The sequence below is a fragment of the Theobroma cacao genome, chromosome 3 (genome assembly GCF_053813885.1).
Source record: "Theobroma cacao isolate CCN51 chromosome 3, ASM5381388v1, whole genome shotgun sequence".
Taxonomy (NCBI): domain Eukaryota; kingdom Viridiplantae; phylum Streptophyta; class Magnoliopsida; order Malvales; family Malvaceae; genus Theobroma; species Theobroma cacao.
The window spans coordinates 44486635-44508313 of NC_142641.1; the positions used below are offsets into that span (position 1 = coordinate 44486635).

At 34.4% G+C, this 21679-nt stretch overlaps 2 protein-coding genes across 9 annotated transcripts; both read right to left on the bottom strand.

The window, feature by feature from the left end:
- Positions 1-974: 974 nt before the first annotated feature.
- LOC18606513 (Polynucleotidyl transferase, ribonuclease H-like superfamily protein) lies at positions 975-5261 on the bottom strand. 7 transcript variants are annotated; one of them, XM_007040147.3, is made up of 7 exons: positions 5022-5261; positions 4670-4826; positions 4377-4434; positions 3462-3530; positions 3288-3383; positions 2913-3050; positions 975-1296 (listed from the first exon to the last, which is right to left on the bottom strand). In XM_007040147.3, the coding sequence occupies exons 2-7, from the start codon at positions 4816-4818 to the stop codon at positions 1246-1248; spliced, it is 561 nt and encodes a 186-aa protein (XP_007040209.1). In that variant the 5' UTR covers positions 4819-4826; positions 5022-5261; the 3' UTR covers positions 975-1245. The 7 variants fall into 7 exon arrangements, with proteins under 7 accessions (XP_007040209.1, XP_007040210.1, XP_007040211.1 ...); XM_007040148.3 differs by having other exon boundaries at positions 5030-5258; XM_007040149.3 differs by having other exon boundaries at positions 2913-3002; positions 5030-5197.
- A 1334-nt stretch (positions 5262-6595) lies between these two features.
- LOC18606515 (transcription factor jumonji (jmjC) domain-containing protein) lies at positions 6596-20629 on the bottom strand. Of its 2 annotated transcripts, none has more exons than XM_007040155.3 (34): positions 20478-20629; positions 18977-20332; positions 18328-18385; positions 17862-17984; positions 17399-17456; positions 17148-17284; positions 16778-16936; positions 16583-16669; positions 15859-16044; positions 14992-15144; positions 14701-14886; positions 14557-14622; positions 14313-14408; positions 13858-13944; positions 13624-13740; positions 13333-13540; positions 13183-13247; positions 13020-13078; positions 12761-12892; positions 12504-12663; positions 12089-12424; positions 11646-11828; positions 11449-11510; positions 10930-11008; positions 10258-10407; positions 10032-10165; positions 9713-9821; positions 9561-9634; positions 8871-9015; positions 8557-8718; positions 7821-7916; positions 7641-7736; positions 7362-7564; positions 6596-7035 (listed from the first exon to the last, which is right to left on the bottom strand). In XM_007040155.3, exons 2-34 carry the CDS (start codon positions 20299-20301, stop codon positions 6774-6776), a joined length of 5553 nt encoding a protein of 1850 aa, XP_007040217.3. In that variant the 5' UTR covers positions 20302-20332; positions 20478-20629; the 3' UTR covers positions 6596-6773. The 2 variants fall into 2 exon arrangements, with proteins under 2 accessions (XP_007040217.3, XP_088660610.1); XM_088804484.1 differs by having other exon boundaries at positions 7362-7588.
- Between the last annotated feature and the right edge of the window lie 1050 nt (positions 20630-21679).

The following is a 21679-nucleotide window of genomic DNA, read 5'->3' on the forward strand; positions in this document are numbered from 1 at the left end:
CCCTTTTTTTTTTAATTTTTAAATAAAATTGTTTCTTGGGGTTCTTTAGTAAAGAGTCAAGTCGGGGGTGTTAGTATTCTGACTAAAGACTTTAGAAAGGGCTGAGTGATGGTATTGGGAGGGACAGTGCGTGGCCCACAAAAAGTACCCCAAAACTCCCTTACAGTGTGCATGTCCTTATCAGATTGCCATTTCTTAGGGCAGTGAGCCCTTTAATTTTTTAGCCCTTCTCTTTGCATCAAAGAAGAGTACTGGTAGCTGTATTTACTTTGTTTTGTTTTGTTTTCTTTCTATCCTTCAATTGAGTGTCTATCTGGTGATGGCTGCTTTTTCTGGTTTTGGTTTTTCCATTCGGTACTACTAACACAGTAACGCTACCCTGATGAAAACTGAGCCAAGGAGTGAGATAGAGATGGTCAAGGATCCAAACAACAAAGCTTCTAACAGGGGGAGAATGCCCATATATTTTTATTTTATATAATATTATTATGAGGGTGTGATGTTACCAAGGAACCATTTTGCTTCACAACAAGGAAAATGACGGTGGCCTTGGTTTCTTTCAATGGGTTGGCGGTATTCGGTCCAGAAGAGAAAGCGCCCTCAACGATGTCGTTTTAGATTTGACATCTTATTGGGAAGCTGCCAATTGCCAAGTAGGGGTATAAACATGTAAGTCCACTTTCAGATAAGCTGTAACTTTGGACACCATGGCTGGGCTACTGCCTTCCCCAGTGGTATTTCTCAATAACTTTGGGTGTACCCACTTTTTTACACGACAAACGGTATAAAAAGTGCTGCTTCCAAGCTTCAAGATATAGACTCTAGCACCCAAGACGAGGATCTGTCCACTGTCAGCTCTCGCGTTTAGCATATTGCCCACGAATATAACACGGTTAGTGGAATTTAAGTCAAGTGAACACTGAGCAAGTTGAGATTGTTAGTCCAAATTTAACAAAAATCATGCATCCAAAGGCTCAAAAAAATTGTATAGCTGCCTAATTAATAACTTGCAGTCATACGCAAGATTAAGATATTTGGAGTACAATTACTGACAGAAACATTTAATTTTGCTATGCCAGAGCTGTTATGTCAGAGCGTTGGCAATCAAATGTTTTTTTTTTTTCAGAACATGAAGGTGAACCAGCATAAGGCAAACTGCCAAACTCCAGCAGCACTTTTTACTCACAAAGCTAGGATGCATGATAGAAACAGATGACATAACGTACACACCCATTTGATAAGGTCTCATCCAGCTGTTTCCAACTTTACGTTCTTCTTCCCATAATCCAGGTACGTCTGCCGAGTGCCAATTACCAGAAAAATGAAGATCTATACATTTTACGTTAAAAGCAAGTTTGAACACTGACTAAAATCAAAAGTTCGAATAATTTGGTTCAGCATCTCAAACATTATCGATTGCGTTTATCACTCCAAAAGTTGAGGAAAATTTCCTAATAGAGGATTGCTAATAACACGTTTGGTTTGTAAAATAGACAAGAATTGAATAAAATAATTATTATGTGAAAATAAAATAAAATAAGAATAGAATATAACAATTTTTACATAATTTGATATGATAAATAAAATTTAAAAAAAATAATTATTATAATTTATTACCATATTTGCTTAAGAACAATAATTTTGAAATAAGAAAAAAATAAAAAATAAAATGATAAAAATACATTTTATTATATATATGATTATGTTATTTTATTTTTTAAGTATTAATATTTTATTTATAATCTAATCATCAATATTATAAAATACTAATATTTTATATATAATTTAAATATTATTATGATTATTGATTTTTAAATTATTTTATTTTTAAATATTAATAATTTATAATTTATTTAAAATATTAAAAATTGATAGCTTAAATATTAATATTTTATTTATACTTTAATCATTAATATTAAATATAATAATATTTAATTTATAATTTAAATGTTATTATGATTATTTATTTTTATTTAATTTTATCTTTTAAATATTAATATTTTATATTTTTAAATATTAATAATTGATTATTTAAGTATTAATATTTTATTTATAATTTAATCATTACTATTATAAAATACTACTATCTTATTTATAATTTAAATGTTATTATGATTATTTGTTTTTATTTTATTTTTAAATATTAATAATTTATAATTTATTTAAAATATTAATAATTGGTAATTTAATTTATGATTTAAATGTTATTATAATTAAAATATTAATACTTTTAATTAATTTTTAAATTCAAAATATTTTATAATATATAATTAATAACTTAACCTTTTTATTATAATAAGATTTATTTTTTCTCTATTTGCATTTTTCATTTTTTAATTTATATTTTCACTTAATAATTTAAAAATTAATATTTTAAAATATTATTATTTTATTTATAATGTAAATATATTATAATTAAAATATAAAAATATTAATATTTTTTTATTTTTTAATTTAAAATATTAATTTTATAAGTTTAAGTTTGTAATTTTTGAAAATAAAGGAGGAGATTTTAATGTAAAATGTTTGGACTTTATTCCCATGGTGTGGAATAACTAATACCATATGAGAATGTGGTATTAGCTATTTCAAGCTTTTGTCAAACTTTGAGCAATGACTATTCCTTTTCCGAAAGCAAACCAAAGGAGGGGATAAATTTTTGTAAGGAATAGAGGATTCCCCTAACCAAACATGACGTAAAAACTTTAACATGCCTAAAAAGGTCCTCCTTCGTCATGTAAAACATTTTTGTCATGTGGGATTGTAATATAATTCCCTCAATTGCCAATCAACAGTATTCCTTATTTATGATTTGAATGAACTCAATGGCTTTAAACTAACAATTCTAAAGTTAAAACACGTATAAACAAGAAACTTATCAAATTTGCATAGGATCGAAACCAAGAAGATACCTGAAGAATCTGAACAGCAGCAAACTTATCAACTATAGTTTTCGATAGTATTGGGTGCAAGCTCAAAGGCTTTAGCAGCAAATCCGCGTTCTGTTGAAAGGACAAACTATGAGATTCCTTACTGCTTGTCATATATTGCTGCAGCAATGACACTTTTATCTTAGGCATTGGCATAGAAATGAGTTTATGCTATGCATCCAGGATTAACAACAATATATTTAGATGCATGAAAATGAAAGAGCACGAATCTTATTTAACAATTAATTAAACCCCAGTGCATGTATTTCAGGTCTACAAATCTACCCACGTAAGAAAGATTGCGAATTACGCAGCTTAACATTCTGAAGTTTCTATGAGATAGCCACGAGCACCTACCTTTGATGTAAAGCACTCATTCCAAAACGTGTACTTAACTCCATCAAGCTTTCCTGTTTTAGACAGGTCATCGATGAATAGCTTCACTTGTACAGCCTAATCAAAATCAAAAACAAAACAAGATTTAGGGAGCAAATTAGAGATTATGTGACTGAACATAAGATAAATACGCACGTCAGGAGCACGTTGTTGTCTGTCAAATGGGTAGCCAACAATGAAGCCCACCAAAGAAAGTTCAGAGATCTGCATACAGGCCGGAGCAAAGATGATCAAGTGTTGTGACAGAAGATAGCTCAAAGTTCAATAACAATCAGCATTATCCCTGGCCTCAGATGTATGCATAACTCAGCTCATACCAGATGTTCCGTTAATACATCCGTGATATATTTTGCAAACAGAAAGCAAGCTAAGTTCTGTTCCAGTTGTCCAATGAAACAAATAAACAACATTAGCTACAACACAATCGTGATAGCATGTGACCACAGGTTGATTTGAAAAGATTTGTGACCCAAAGGTGCATTATTATTATGATGTTTAGGTCCTTCTAAGGAAGAGACATCATGGGACTCCTTGACTGGGAAAAAAAGGAGCATCCAAAGCAAAGGATTAACAAATGCAAGAGCACGACTCCCTTAAAAGATTCCACACAACAATATATCAGCATAGAAGCAGTCACAAAGTCGACAAAAGTTACAGGTACGGACAACTTCCTCAAACACAAATCAAGCAAAAGAAGAAAAGGACTTTGTTGAACTTACATCATCCCAGCAAAACTCACACTAGAGCCCACATCTGCAACCCCAACTTCACAAAAAGATAGGAGGAGAAAGATAAACAAAGAGACATACTCCCACGTAATACCATAATCCAGGAAAACAAAAACTAGGTTCCCTCTCCTGTCCACCTCCTCCACCCTAAACGTCCGGCCCTGCTAATTCACTGACAACAAAATCTTGGGGCATTACATTTACATGTATTATCTCATTATCCTTAACTAGTACCATGAGACTTGTTCTTCCTTGTAAAAACTCATTTGTAATTTAAATTTTAATTCCAAGTAATGAAGAAAGAAAACTGAACCAAACTCACCAGGCTTTGAAAATCACTAGCCATCAGATCAATATTTGTTTTCTTCCGAATCAGAACACTGCATAGATGTATAAAAAAGACAACCATTAATCGGCTTTCTAATGGTTCTATATTAACAAGCATCACCAAACTAAACCACTTCAACATTTTTGAGATGTTTGATGATACCGAGACTACGAATGATGAATTCTATAATGACACCCTCAAAGCTTGTTTCAACATTGAGACCAAATAGTTGAAAAATACTTGAAATCAGCAGCATATAAAAGAAAAAAAAAAAAACCACCCCGTACCTTAAAGGTGTGGCAATTTTATTATCGAGGTCTGAGACAGCTAGTCCAACATACTTATCACCGACATCTAAACCAAGCAACCGTCCTCGTTCCAATGCTTTTGCTTTGAGCAAATCTTGGAAAAAGTTTAAACACTTTACATACTGCATCTGTCTATCTATAAAATCATAAAATCAACATTAAGGTTAGATTTTATCACATTAAAAGACAAGACTAAACGAAAAAGAATTCCAATAAACATTTCCTCAAACACCTTAAGAGCAGTAACAAAGCTAGTGGCCTAGTCATTCAAAACTGAGGGCAACCCAACTAGCCAAAATAGAACGGGGAAAAGGGAAGGAAGCAGACTGACCAACTTACAGAAATAATAAAAAAAAAATAGCGTCTTTGTAATTTGGGACCGCAGCTGGAGGAGACACGCAAGCAAAAACACTACGCTTTCCTTTTCAGGTAACGCCTCACTGCTCTTACGAAATAACTGACCTTTACCTACATTAAGCGTACGGCAGCTTCGGCAGCTGAAACGCAACGTTTTTTAGGTGATTGAGTTCGCGCTCAGAATTTAATAGATTAATTAATAATTAGGGTAAATTACCCTACTTCTTACTTCTTAGATTCTGCTTTAAAAAAAAAAAAGCCTTAGATTCTGCTTATAATTCCACGCAGCCTATTAGTATTTGATTTTAATAGAGTCCACACAATCTATTCGTATTTGATCTTTAATAGAGTCTATTTGATTTGATTTTTTTAATTTAAAAGTTATTATACAATTTTTAAGAAAATAATAATTTTTAAAATTAAATTAAAATTGTTTCCTAAATTTACTTTTATAATTTTTTTAATAAACAAATTATTTAGTAAAATAATTTTTATATGTTTTAATTTTTATTAAAATTATCAAATAGATAAAGAAAAAAAAGTTATTTTTTGAGAGCATAATGTTAAAATTATTTTTACACCCGAACATTTGTCTCATTAGTTGATGCATAATCTTCTAATTAAAAAACAGGATTTGAATCCCCTGTTTTTCAATTATAAAAAAAATATTAAGATTATTTTTAATAAATAAAAATATTTAAAAAAATTTAAAAAGTTGACAATTTTTTAAAAAAAATCTCATTTCATGAGCTTTTTCTATTTCTTTTAAATTGCATTTTTTAAAAAAAATAAAAAACATCTATGGTCCCTATTTGACTCAACTTTAAAAATATAGATTATTTTTTAAAAAAATAAAAAATAAAAAAGCTTTGGTGAGGATTTTATCTCAAAGCGATGAGATATGCGCTAAAGTGGAAGATGTGATGAAGGTACAAGAAAAGATCGAGATTGAGTTGTGGAATGCGACCAGACAGATTGGTCCTTTGAGAGAGAGGATTCAGGAGAAGACTCTGTTGGAAGAGTTAGAACTGGAGCTGAAGAGCAAAGAAATTTGCATTAACGAGCTGAAACAGAAATGGGCCGATGTTGGGGCGTCCTATGCTTATCTGATAGCTGAGAAGGAGAAGATGGCTCAGGAGGCTGAGGAGTCGAGGAGAGTCTTGGCAGATGTTTATCTGCGCCGGGATGAGGCCGAGGCTGAGATTGAAATGGCCAAGGATGGGTTGTTCAGCTGCCTAGGCTGATTCTTCTCAAGCGTAAATAAAGTACCGCATTGCTCTAAATTAGACAAAAATAGGAACTGCTCTGAAACACCCGCTTCAATCTCGGGTTCATTTGATAAGTATTTATAATCTTAATCACCATTTCCCCCGTAGATTGTCTTCACTTTCTTTCCGCAAGGCATACTAGCTAGCCTTCAAAACATACAACCTCTCTTTCTTCGATACGATTACATAATACCTCCTCTGATATAATTAAGTACCAACTGGCACTTGGTTATAGCTAATGAAATTAATAAACCTGATTTTTTATGTCAGGGAGGTCACATTTGAAACCAAATTATAAAGCAACCAATGCTATTAGAACCAAGAAACCAGGACAAGGTGAAAATTGCCGATCATTGATTATTGGGCTGGCAAAAATTACAGGGCTTAAGCCACAAGAATCAATTGAATCAATGAAATGATCGCTAACCGCTAAAATTGAGTTGCTACGTGCTAACCGTCTATCGTTGGGATGGTGATTGTCTATGGAAAAATGAAGAAAGACTATCAAGCTCAGCACGTTTTTTAGCTACTCTTCTAAAAGGCTTCCGATTTCGCCACCACAAACGATCTATCCCATTGGAACGACCAAAATTACTATCCCTATTTGCAATTGCAAGCATTTTTTGAGTGAGACTACGCTCGGATTTCTTCAGCCCCATTCTTGGTTTCGTATGTCGAGGAGAGGGGGTTTTTGGCTCCACAGATTTGGCATATGTTAATCTGTCAAATCATGAAAGAAAATGCAATCATGTAGAAAACTTGAGACATGATAGAGAAATATTTGAAATGATAATTCCATTCTAAAACAATGGCTAGGTCCTCTACATTTTGCACTGCTCCATCAGTAGAAGGTCGATAAAGAAATTATGCTTATTCCTGAATACAAAAACTATTCCTACGTCAAAAATTTACTGGGGTGCTAATAAGAACTAGTGCTATAGATACAATTACAGAAATAGATTTTGTATGTATTAAGTATAACATAAATACCTTCTCAAGCAATCCATAAATGAAGAATAATGCAACAATAAATTCCATTAACATACCTCTCCTGATCTGATGGGCGTAAAGTGGACACCAGGTTTTCAGTCCCAGGCACACATGCTGCACAGATATAAACCTTTGGTGGGGAAAGTAATTTAACACATTTGATGTGGTACCACTCACCACATTGACCACAAGCAATCATTGATCTCTCATCATAGGGCTTTCGACAAATGCAATAAAGCATACTTCGAGCCCTTAATAACTGCATTAAGAAAACAATACAAAACTATCAAAAAAGTTGCTGACATATTCAGTTGTAGAAAGATGTGATTTGTTACCTCAAGTTCCCTCTTTAAGCAAACTGGCAAACTTTCCCCCTCTGCAATAAGTTCATAAATTCCATCTAAGCCAAGTGCCCCAGAATCTGCTGCAACCTGTACAGAAAACAGATATGCTAAATTGTGGGCCATGGCTAATTTAGAGTAGCACACACATGCAAACAGAGAAAGGACACCAACCTTCTTGGCACGATCTGCCCACTGCAATCCAATGTCCTTCAATGCTGAAAGTTTCAGTCTGAAGTAATCTTCAGGTAAAATGTTCATTGCCTCTCCCTATCAAAAAACCATCTTTAGATGAATCACACACAAATGCAAATGCCTTCATGATGTCAATGACATATACATCCAGAAACACTGCTAAACAATTAGAGAGACAATGTCCTTGGTTGAGAAGAAAATAGGATGGAAACAATACAAAGTCATGTGATATTTCTCTCCCTTCTAACAATCCACACAATGTCAACCTAGATAATTTGCTTAATAGTTTTAAAACGCAAATTAACCTACTGCAAATCTATTTGAAAAGTGAAACATTAATAGATAACCAACATGGATTTAGATAAGACACAATCAATATTTTAAACTGCAGGGCTTCAATCTTCAAGAGCATGAAAGAATCTGAAACAGGCAGAAATGGAGACTAACAGTTTATATTTGATACCAGCCCGAACCTTTTGACTATGGATTGTTTCTTTTTTTGAAAGTTTATAACTATGGTTTGTTGTTGCCATGTCCATTTCATATCTTAAGTACTCAAGCAAAAAAGTTAAGAGGCAGAATTATGTCAATCTCAGAGGGGAACTTGATTAACAGTATCTCATCTCATTTGAATGAGCTAGAAAAGTTCATACGAATAATTCTATATTAAAACTTAAAATGGTTTAAAAGCCAAGCATATTTCAGTAGTACATACCTCTTTCAGGTGCCGTTGAATCTGTTGGATTGAAGGCTTCTCTAAACCCTTCTCTAAAGCATCTAACAATCTAGAAACTCGGACTCTCCATGAGTATCTTGCTAATGCCCGCTCAAGATCACAATAACTTTGATGATCATATACACCTGCCACTCCAATAGCCTGTCCCAGTAAACCAAATTAACTCAGAGGGATCATTTCAATTTTTAATGCTTGGTAACAGCATTTCATGTCCAAAAATAGTCTATATGCTGCCTTACTAATATATATGAAGAATGATAAAACCAGATGACAACAGGGAGAGAAGAGAGAACCTTCAAAGCAGTAGTGAGTTTTTTGCCGACAACACTGAGATGTTTATCATAGTAAGACATTTCAAAATCCACTATCTGTGTCAAGCACGTTCTGCAAGCACAACCTTGGTCCACAATTTGTTGTAATTTATCTCTCTCTTCAATCCTGCAACATTTATCCAACAAGACTAAGTATTTGAATTCAAAAATTGGAAATTTAAAAAACCCACAAAAGTTATAAATAAAACTAACAACAAATAAAAGATATTTCATATTCTTCAATTGTAGATATTTCATATCCTGCAAAAATTATAGGACAAGGACTTCCAGTTTATGCAAAACATTCAAGGCAAATACCAATTGGCAATCAGTTTCAATTGAAAGTGAAACAATTAGATATTATTACATATGGACTTTTTTTCCAAAACCCCAAATAGAAACAGAGAACCCTCGATTGCACATGGAAGAAGAATTCCTTGCAATGGTTTTTGCTTAGCTTCATAAAAGATTTCCATGTTCTTCCAGCATCTCTATAAGTTGTCCTAAAAAATTTTGTTTCAATAGACAAAGCCCACTATCATAATTGAAAATTTTGAATTTTTACAGGGACGAAAAAGCAAAACTCTAGTAGATTAAAACATAATTTTGAAGATTAATCACACATTTTATACTGGACACTAGAAAATAGCATTTAAATTATCACTTGTATACCTTACACAAAAGTTTTCATCAATAGATACAAGTTCAGATAGAAGCTTCAAGTCCGAATATTTGCCATTATGCCTCTGTGCCAAGCAAGGGAAGCTGTTAATAGATTTACAAGCTTCTACTAAAAGACAATTCAAACAAATTAAAATGCATACCAAGATGCCACCTCCTTTGTTAGGTATTGATCCACCCATGAGAAGCTGACAATAAGAGCATACATACACTTCAGCATGATTTCTGTATCCTACGCACTGCAAATGGTAGCTGTTCATGGAAAAGATACCAAGAGGATGAGATGAGCAGGGCATACCAATTACAACTGATATTAAAAATTTGGGGAGGCTAGAGAGTGAGCATACAAAATAAGGAGAATATGGAACTATAGACATAACAACACAGCAAACTCTATATAACTTAAAAGTGAGAAACAAATGAACAAGTGGGAAAACTTTTAACACCAAACAAATACCTTACCAGTCCTTGCATGTTGAACATGTTAAAAACTCCAAATCTTCAGAACCATTTGCACAGCACATACAAAGACATACTCCTTCACAACTCTCTGACTTTTCATATACGTACAAAGATCTATCGAGGGACTCTTTGATCTGGAGAATATTGGCAAAAATTCTTTAAGGCACCTAAAAAGAAATGATTTCTTCAAATTTCTGAAACACAAAAATGATTATATCACCAAAACCTTCTGTAAGGCACCAAGCAGTGTGTTCTCATCTCCAGCAAAGTTTGCTACAGCATCCATGCAGCGTTGCTTCCACTTCTCAACCTTTTCAACTTCAGACAAGACCATATCTAGCTCTGCACATGTAAAAAATGAAGCTTTCCCATGCTCCTGCATGTGAAGTTTGTAAGAAATCAAATCATCACTTCTAAGCTTAAATAATATAAATTACATACCAACTTTTTAGGGGATGTTAACCACAATAAGCATCAGCATTTAAGCCAAATTTCCAGTTCAAAGAAGACATTCCAAATTCTCAAATACATAACAAGTAAAGCAAGGTTTTTAAACAATTTATTACTCTCACAAGACTAGGAAACAACAGGAAAGAGAAAAGATGATTTCATTGTAAAATGCCATTCCTTTCATAATCATAATGTGAAAAGAGTATAAAAGACAAACATGCGATTAAATTTATTCCGGAAAAAGTTACATGCAGTAGTTTTTTCATTTTAAACTTTCCTAGAAAAACTTTACTAAATAAGATTAGCAGCAAGATTTGAGTATTACATGAAGAACCACAATATGAGACAGAGCAAATATTAACAAAAGACTCGAGAAAAACAGTAAAGTGTGAAATGTAATATCAATAATTCCAGCCCAAACTTTACCCAGCACACATCCATGGCATACCTTGAGCTGCATTATTTGAGACCAAGACCGCTCCGCCAACTCTAAACCAAAAAACTGATGCACTTGTTCTTGCCACAACCTACATTTACAGTTAAAACACATAATCAAGAATTAACATAAATTGCATCTCTATTATCAAGATGAAAGCCATACAAGATGCCACAGCAACGAACACACACGTACACATGCATATGTACAGATTATCACAATTCACCACCTTCAAACCCAAAGCAAAGGCAAAGAAACAAAAACCTTATCACAAAAACAAGAAGAATATGTCTTTAAGGCTACACTTAAGCAGTAGTGTAAACTGAGGACGTTACATGCATTTGGGGTAAATTTAGAAACAAGTTTAAAAATAAAAGCCCAGATATGTTATATACCAAAATACAGAAACAATTTATCATAGCATTGAGAAGTTATAAATAAACAAAAACTGATAAAAAAAAAAGATAATCCAAAAGATAAATTATAGTTTCAAAGATTGAATAGACAGTTGTTGAACATTCGAAATCCCACCTATGTTTGCAGGTAGCATCTGTAAGTTGTGCAACCATCATTGGGAAGGAGATGCTAATACCCTGCATAGGAGACATATGAATAAACTCTAAACAGAAGTTTAAATGCCAGGATTAATCAAATAAATATCCCAAGTGTGTATGTGGAAGCTTTAAATTCCTACAAGCACAGAGACGAAATGCAAGGATAAAAAATACCTGATATTCAGTGAGCATTTCTTCAGCATCAGTCAACTTGCATGCTTTACACTTTGAGGGTGCAGAAATCACCTCAGAGACATTCTTAAGCCATTTCGCTCCAAAAATTAATGAGCTCAACAGATTACCTGAAGAACACGTGATAGACAGTTGGCCTGCAATGTCCATCACACTTGCAACATGCTGTGAAACAGAAAGAAGACCCACCATTAGAGAGGCCAATAAAGAAGAAACAAAGCAATTAAGAAGATTTCCAAGTTAAAAAAGAAAATGAAGATGGACAATTATTGGGAGGGGAGCAGAGAGGAGAAAACATCAAATAATCAGAACAAAGCAAAACAAGGTCTAATTCGGTTTTTATGCAACATTCATCAGCATCATTAACCCCCACCCCCCAAAATAAAAGAAGAATCAACATTGAGACAAATCTTAAAAATTGTTACCTCATAAGAAGGAATCAAATAGCAGAAAGAAAGGACTTGATTGCACCATCGCAGAGTAGAACAAGCATTTTGAAGCTTTGGAATCTCGGGAAAATCCACACGAAGAGATAAACCAGCTTTTGTGACAGATTCAAGTAAGGTAAGAAGACTTTCTATTTTTGAAATAAGACCATTGCTCCTACCATCACCAATGTCAGTCACACCGTATAGGCACTCCACATCTTGCAGTACAGAAAAGGCCTCACGCTGCCATTCCATGCAATTTTTTAGAACTGTTTCAAGCACACTTCGTTCCTCCAACATTATCTTAAGAAACCTCGACTGAGAAACCAACTCCTGAAAAATGTAAAACACAATTCTCAAATTTGTTTCAACAAATTCAGCAGACAAACCAAATGAAGGAGACAATATGAACCTTCAGATCCCCAAGCTTCTGCAAAGAACAAGACGCAGATAACCCAGAAAAATCAGATCCTAAAAATGGCTTGGCATTGTTTAACCAGGACTTTGCCGCTGATATTGCATCTTTGACATCACCTAAAGAAGGCGTAATAGCAACTATGTCCTCCGATGTCCTAAAAGATCAAATTCAGTATTGATTATACTCAAGAAAGGGAACAAGATATAGAAGAACTCAGCGAGGCAAGAAATAATAGTAAATGGTCATCAAACCTTATAAGATCCTCAAATTCAGACATCTCTGCCTTGCATGCAAGTAAATTCTTTGCTTTTTCTTCCCACTGCAGAGCACCAGCCAGTTCTCTAGACAAACCAAGAAATAACTCCTCTCTCTCAATCTGCAATCTGAAATAGAAAAAAGAAGAAATAAAAAAAAAAAAACTGAATGAGACTTTTACAAGTGCAAAAAGTGTAAAAAGGAAAACATCCAGTGCTATCAGTTATAAGAGACATGAAGGAGAGAAAGCATTACACAACAGCCTCTGCCAACAGTTGCTGAAGAAGGTCCAAAGCCATTTTTGTATCACATGCCTGATACAATTGTAAATATTAGTAAATTGAAAACATTAGATATGATAATGCATGCGTTCTTACATGCTAACAAATAAAAGTTGAAAGTGAAAAAATAACATTACCTTCAATGCCTTTTCCCTGCAACAAGCTTTCTTCAACTCAATCTTCACAAGCGGCAACTCGTAGACTGTTCAGAAGAAAAGATAAATCAATAACAAAAATCACTCCAAAAAATCACCAAAATATCAATTATGTATAGATATCACAAGAACCTTGAATCTTCAAAGATGCTCCATCTTCTAAAATGCAATTTAACTCTTCAATAACATTTTGTTGATCCTCACGCTGATGGACATTCTTCATAACATTATCATAACGTGCAATCCACAAAGAAGCATCAATCTGGTATTGCTTCAGAAGTCTCAACTCTGGTATGTTAACAGTGAAACTCTCCATTTCTTGAAGAAGCACTTCAACATCCTGCATAAGTCAGAAGTTCAAAGTTCAAGTTCTTAGATATTCAGGCATATTTGAAAGTGGAAAAAAGGGAGTCAAGCAATTACCTTTAGAGTAACAGAGCCATCCAATACTGATCTACACCGGGTCTGACATGATTCAGCCTGGCTTAATAAATCAAAAAGAATTTCCATTTCCTGAACTTGGACATGAAGCTCCAATATCTATCCAAATAATAATCAAATATTATATTGAATACAAAGAAAATTGCAATCAGAATACCAGGTTCTTCTCTTTTTTCAAGGTGACAGCTCTTTCACAAGATAAAGAAATTCAATCACCTCTGATTTTAACTTGTAAAGAATGTCAATGTCAATTGCTGCAGGACGTTTATCTGAGATCAATTTTCTTGCGCTCTCTATCCAGACCTAAAGGACCTCAACGATGAAAGTGGATCAGGAATGAAAACAGATATTACATAGCCATATATGTTCCATGTCATATTGATGAAAGGTATAACCAAGCCATAAAAGTAAAAAGTTGGATGAAGAATCTTAATCCATAATCCACAATGAAATGATGAACTCATTTTCGTTCTGATATATTCATGGTGCTCAAAATAATCTTGAGATATCAAGATATCAAAGAATATATATAAAATAATAAGAACCACTTATACCTTATATCGGAACACTAAATATATTTAATGACAGGTATGAATGTGTAAAAATGTCACCCAGAGTAATGTTCCCTCCATAGGTAACAACAATGAAGTATGAATATTTAAAAGATATACCTTTGACAAAGAGATTTTTTGTGATAACATCTCACTTTCTTTCACATGGATCGGTGAGCTGCAAGCTCTTGAATACAATAACTCCAACTCATTGATCTGGAATTTAAACGTTGAAAATGTTAGTCCAGATAATAAGAGAGGAGAAGCATCAGTCCAGACTAAACAATAAGTTCTTCTAATAATCACAAAGGTTAAATTTAAGTTAAGTGATTGGAATAAGATGTAAAAGCATGTCTAGAGGTACCGTAGAGCATTTTGATAGAGCAGCATCAATATTCTGAACCAACAAACTGGCCTCTTCAGCGCAATCCTGCACAACATAAACAGCTATAAGAGTTCACATCCACAGACAAAAAGGCAAATAACAATAATCACTACGGTAATGTACCTTCAACTTGAGATACCCCAGCTCATTACAAGGCACAGGATCAACAGTTAGCAATTTGTTAACCAATTTAAGTGGCACTTTCTCTAAACCACCTCCAGGAGACCAGTTTTCAATTTTAGAAAGGCAGTCTCTTATTCCTTGTGCCCATTTCTGAGCTTCAGTTAGATTCTTTACTACATTCCGAACCTATATTACATTAGAGGGAAAAGTAATTACTTCAGCTATCAGTATCATAATGTGCAGAAATGGAAGAGCAATACAAGAATGAAACAGATTAGGCTCATAGCTTACTGAATCCATCTCTGAACCAGCCCAGAGAAACTGTTCAGCTTCCTTCAACAGATTAGTATATGCATCACCTGAAAAAGGACTCTGTAAAATCCTATGCGAGTGCAAAAGCCATTGTTCTGAAAGTTGAGCATGAGTAATATGGGCACCCTTCACCTACATGTGTTATATTAGCTCAGTAATGTACCTTCAAAAAGATGAAATGCATCCCACCACAAACTGAAAATCACTAGATTGTGAAGTATTTTTTATGTCTAGAGATTGTACGCTTGTTAATGAAGTGCATTAAAGAACAAACAACTTCAGCAAGAACTAGAGTAATTATCTAGCTAGAAAATTTTCAAGTCAGTGACAATGAGAAATAACTCATCCAAAGAAAAATACAGGCCATACAACTCCGACTACCAGAAAGGTGAGAGCGGTTTTATCTTCAGATAGGATACTATGGCATTACAAGGATTAAAGCAGAACGCCTAAATAAGTTTCACAAATCAGAGTCCAGGTAGATTCAAAATCTGAATTTGAAGAGCCTTCACTTGAATCTCTAGCAATAACAGTAACTCAAGAACATGATAATCCAAGGGATACCACAAGCTACACCCACTACCCAAACCAGGGTCTGTCAAGATGCATTTCACAAGAAACTAATCTTCAGTGACCGCTCTTTGACTACTATTTCTCCCCTCAAGCAATGTAATTCAAATCAACACACAGCTATCAAATCATTGATTATACTCAAATTAAGCTACTACGCCTTCATATTACTTTATACTTTAACAGAAGGGCAAAGAACATATAGTATCACCAAAACTCATCACTAATGAAACTGGAACAATCTTGAATAAATATCCAAAAGAAAATTAATTAAACCTTCTTTTTTGAAACATTCAATTCATTGGAAAATGAGATATTCTTCTTTTGTAAACTATCACTTGGTGGTATCTCCTCAGAAGCATGTTTATCCACTATAAGCATCAAATCAGCCAATTCTGCCAGAGTATGCCGATAGAGAAGACGAAGTTTCCCGGATTTGCACTCACAAAGGTGTTCCCAGTGCTGCATGATAGACAAATGCAGTCAGCAAAATCATATTGAAATAATAAAAGTTTCAATGCTAAAGAAGGACTACAACATAAGATGATCCCCAAGCACATTCGTTACTGAACTCTTTAATCAAGTCCATTTTACAAAAGTAGCCTCACAAGGAAGCACTAGCATTAGTGAATAGAAAACCAACACGATGCTTTGTATATTGAAAACCCAACCATATATCTACAAAATCTATGGGCTTTAATATCCATAAAGTCTCCAATCATCTAGCATCCGGGGAAAATAACCTCAATAATATTGGCAAATATGATGGAAAAGACAAAAAAGCTATGCACCCTGAAACTCTTTTGAAAGTATAGATAGTGAAGTTTGCAGATCATCCTCCAAGGCCAACCAATAAAAGTTCAAAATATCAATATTGTTTCAAGAACTTAAATGTATCTGCAGAGATTAGCAAAGATGATGGAAACAGATTGAAATATAGTTTAAGTAATTAGTTCAATAATTAATAAGATAAGAAACTATCAGTACCAACTTAAGTTACCTCCACGCACACAAAAGCAGATGGCCTGCAGCGGCAAACAACAGCAGAAAGATATAAATACTGCTTACATATGATGCACATTGGATCCTACAAAAGCCACCAGGAGATATCATCATGATCACATATTATCTTGTTATACATGCATTTAAAGAAAAAAGCCAAAATCAGAGTTCTTTCTCCATCCATAAGTATTACCTCTTCAGTACCCACAAATTCAGGAGATTTCCGAGGAGACATGAGAGATGATCTTATTATGCCACTTTTCCATAGCCTCTCCCTCCATGTCCTTTCTTTAGTATATAATCTGAGCAATTCTTTTCTCAAATAAGCTGATGCTTTGCTATCCCAACCACTCTGCTCAAAAACAACAATGCAGTAAATAATTAGGAACTATTTGGGCTCTGACTCAACATTGACATGGGTTCAGTTTAACACCATCACTAGTTTCATTAGCCTCACATTCGTCTTGGTTTTCGTTATCACAAATAACTATAAGATCATTAAACTATTTTCTTTAATGACACTTATACTTGAAACAATGAACAGCAGATAAGGGAACTTATACCTTGGCCACCACACAAAGAAGCTCCTCGTGAGATAACACAGCAGCTTTATGATATAGTTGATACAGCTCCGCTCCAGACCCACCATGTGGTAACCAATCAGCAGGAGCAAAATTTACAGCCTCTGCACAATTTAAACCTGAAAAGGCGAAGCAAGGTTCACCACAAATGATTCTTTATAAGTTTAAGTACACACTATATCCTACCTTTAAATTGAGAAATCACTAACTTCAAAAAGTCTATGACAGCTTACCCAAGTTGAATCCTCCATGATAAGATCTAGGGAATGTAATGACAAAATTTCCTGGCTCCTGGGAGAAGGCAAGCATGAAACTATTCTATAAAAAGTATCTAGGGCAACGGACAATATTGAATCAACGTGCACCAAAACAAAAATAACAATAATTACAATAATTTAAAAGCAAGACATTAAACATCCACCTCAGAGTTCACATGGAAGGCAAAAATAAATCATATATACATGAACCAAGTACAAATGCACCAAAAATAACTTCCAACGTAAATTTCAGAGAATCATGCAATAAAAACAGCATATATGCACAGGATTGCATGCACTTAACATCTAATTACCCCAGCATAGTGTGTTCTAAAACCTCAATCACTACTAAAAAAATCAATAAACTTGAGCAAACATAAGACTCGAGCATTTTTCTTTACACAATTATAAAATAAATTAGAAATAATAAAAGGAAAACCTGTAGCACACTATAGACTGGAACACCATTTTCTCGCAAGACAGATGGATTCAACATGGTAACAAGCTGAAAGAGCAAGTCAGGCTGTGCATCAAATAGATCAGGAAGACAATTCCGCATCACCTACAAAAATTGGACAATGTCAGCTGCTTACATGCTTCAGACAACAAGAGACCTTTACTCAAATTCATGAAAATGCCAGTAAGAAACCCACGAATGCATCAGCTAGGCTACTAACAAAAGGACCACACATCCACCAAAAAGAAAAGCAAAATGAGTGAAATCAAATAGCAAAAGGAACTGTATTTGTCAGGAAACAATTGGTAGAAGTTTAAATATCGCTATTGTATCAAATACGGAAATAACAAAAACAAAACAGAAGAGCACGGTAACAGGAAAAGAAAGAAATTTTAAAGGACTTGCATGGCAACGTGCAATATATTGAATTAAATTTATAAAAGACTACCTTCTCAAAAGCGCTAGCTTCACTACCAGGGACACTGTACCAACATTTGGGCTCTCCCCTGCAAATACAGAAGAAGGACCATCAAACTTTGCATAAAATCAATTAAATTTGACGCATGTATTTTGTAAAGCATGAAAGTGGTACAGATCAATCAAGACCATCAGAAAAATAAGAAAACAGAGAAGAATTCTAATTTGAAAAGAGACATTTTTATTCTACCATGTCCTCTTTCAGTGACATTATGTTAGTAATACGAAGGTGAATGAAACAAGTGCCACCAAAATCCTCTATATATACTTGAGACAATGATTACTCTCCTCAGTAATTTATTCGTTGCTTCTAAAATAACCAAAATGGAGAATTTCTAGATGAAAAGCATGATAAGTTGTCAACGGACCAGACAGTATAGATGCACGGAGTGCACCTGAACACAGATAGACACGCATGCCCCACCTCTACCGCAGATACAACCTGAACCATCTTCCGAATATTAAAATTTACCCTAGTTACCTCCATTAAATTTTAGCTAACTTTTTGACTGGCTAAATATATGCCCAAGTAATAGGCAAAAGCCTAGACAAATTTTATAATATAACTGCACAAATCACTACAAACAAAAGAAGTGCACACAACATTAGAGGAGACATACCAGTGCAGGTAATTCATTGAGTAAAAACAATGATCTTCAAAATGCCAGCAGAAAGCTGAGAATAGCATCCCAACATACAGCCAGGGAACCATGACACCAGTTATATTATGATGAACAGCCCGCAGCATTGAACCTTTCAACTTGGGCAAGTTATTGAGATTCCATGGGCTCCTACAGTATTCATCCCATGCCTTAAGATCAACAGAGTCCGACCTTTGGTCATTCAGACGTGGAAAACCACTCCCATAAACAGAAGTATCCAGATCACTGCCATATAAAACTTCAACCTCGCCCGCTGATCCCTCTACGATCTCCCAAAACTTTTTCTCTATCTGTACCCTTGAAGCAGACCCTGATCCAAACCATTTCTTCTTGGCTCGATCAGCCAAACGCCTAAAAGCTTCCAACGTAAACCGTTTGCCAGGCACAAAACCAAAACTATCCTTATCAGAATTCAAGCATTCAAAGCAATACCAGTTACCTGATGGGACCTGCTTCAATGGCGGTGATAGACAATATATATGCCACCCCTTGTTACATCTATCACATAATAGCATCACTTCCCCATGCAACCCACTTCTGCATTGTTCACATATCTGGTCAAGCTCTTCCTCCTCCTCTACCTTACAGACTTTAACTTTCTCATGGTCACTATTCTTCCGTCTCCTCTTGGAGCTAGAAATTTTAACCTTATTTTCATTCTTTGGATCCTCATGAATCCTTCTCTTGCAACTCCTTGCCCTCTCCCGGTTCAACCGTTTATAATAACCCTCATAATCATACAAATGCTCTCTATATAACTGACACAACACGTGCTTAGCACACTCCGAAATCTTCTTCCCTGACCTCACAAACCTAAAAACCTCCCCCCACTTCTTGTCCTTTACAACCTTATCATAACCCCCATACCTCCTCACTGCATTAAACAATTTACACAAATCCAACTCCTCTCCTTCAAAAACCACCCTCTTTTTCAACTTCTTACCGCAATGCCCTTCCAAGAACCTATTATACTCCAACTCAAAAGTCTTGGAATCGCAAGAAGCAGGCCGAGCCTGCAACTGATGAATCGCTTGTGTTTTCGTAGGAAAAGTAAAAGAATCCACATTCAATGCAAATGGAGGGTTCCAATTTTTAGGTGGAACAATCTTACAAATCCCATAGGGCTCAGCCTCTGGCCTGATCTTATAAATATACTCTAATGGGTCCCTAAATTCCTCCTCACTAGGGTAAAACACAGGCCCCGACAGTATATTCAATGACCCATTCGATGAAACACTCAAGTTTTGCCCAGTTTCAACTGCCCTAGGTCTCCCCTTCCCCATCACCACCACCACTCCAACATGTACATTCAATCTATACAAAACACCATGCACATATAAAAATGAATAACACAACTCTTTTTCACAAACTATAATTAACGGTAAACAGTTCTTAGCTTCCAATCCAAGTAATAAAGAAATTTTAAAAAATATAAGATTTTCTAGGGTTTTAAGCGTACCTTTAGCGGAGATTGTGAGGTTCTCTTTGTCAGTGACAGAGAAAAGAAAAGGAGTAAGTTTCGTGGGAGATTTGGTTCCAAAGGAAAATGAAAGTTTGTTAATTATAAACGGAAAAGGAATGTGATTTTACTTAAAGAGGATCTAACCTTTCTTAAATTTACGAAAAAGGGTAAATTCACTTCCTGGACTTTTTTATCGGAGACGACGGATCTTTCGTCGTTATTGTGTTTCGTATTTTGGAGAAAATATCCACGCGCTGTTGGGAATGCACGCGTGAGGTGATCGAGCGGAGAACGGTTTAGGTGTGACAGGAACGGACGGATTTAGTTGCGTGTCAAAAATTGGTTATCGCAAGTGGCGCTGGTAGCTTCCATGTTACCGTTCGTGTGCACGCGTCAGGGATATTTATAGCTCGTACATCCAATGGAGAAATTGGTAGCCGCTGACGCCAGATGAGCGGTTGTGATCATTCTACAGTTCTTGATCAGAGAATAAATTTTCTGTTATGAAAGTCTATAAAAAATAAAAGAAATTTATTTGTCAGATACTTGGATTGATTTTTTTTGGGTCAAAGATATTTAATGGTTTACCTTTGTTTCTTTCTTTTATTGGGCTTGGGTTCAGCCTATATACAATGAATCAGGCCAACTAATACATATCTCGTTCAGTATCCAACCTACCTTAATTTTTGCTTCTTTTTTTTTCTTTTTGGGTTGGGTACTTCTTTTCCTATTTTTTCCTATCTTTTTCTAAAATTAATATTCTTTATTGCACTAATAATCTTACAATAATTATATTTTATAATACATAAAAAAGAACGATCACCAAGTAAAAAATAAAAAAAATAACTTTACAATTAATAATAAAATCATTTAAAAACTAGCAATAATTTTAATTTTTACTAAATTAAAAATTCATTGTTCTATGACATGTTCCCGTAAAAGTCAAAATCACATATATTATGATTTTATAATTGAATTGGTTAACAGATTTGTTTATAAAGTCTACAAATTTGAAAAAAAAAAACCATATTTGTGTATGCATTTTCTTAAAAACAAACCTATCATATATAATTTTGAAAATCATTTTCTCTCATTAATAAAATTTTTCCAGTAATTATAAGGAATTAATTACTCTTAGTTAATCTAAAATTATTGTTATATAAATGTAACGATCCAAATACAATCACCGAGCCTAAACC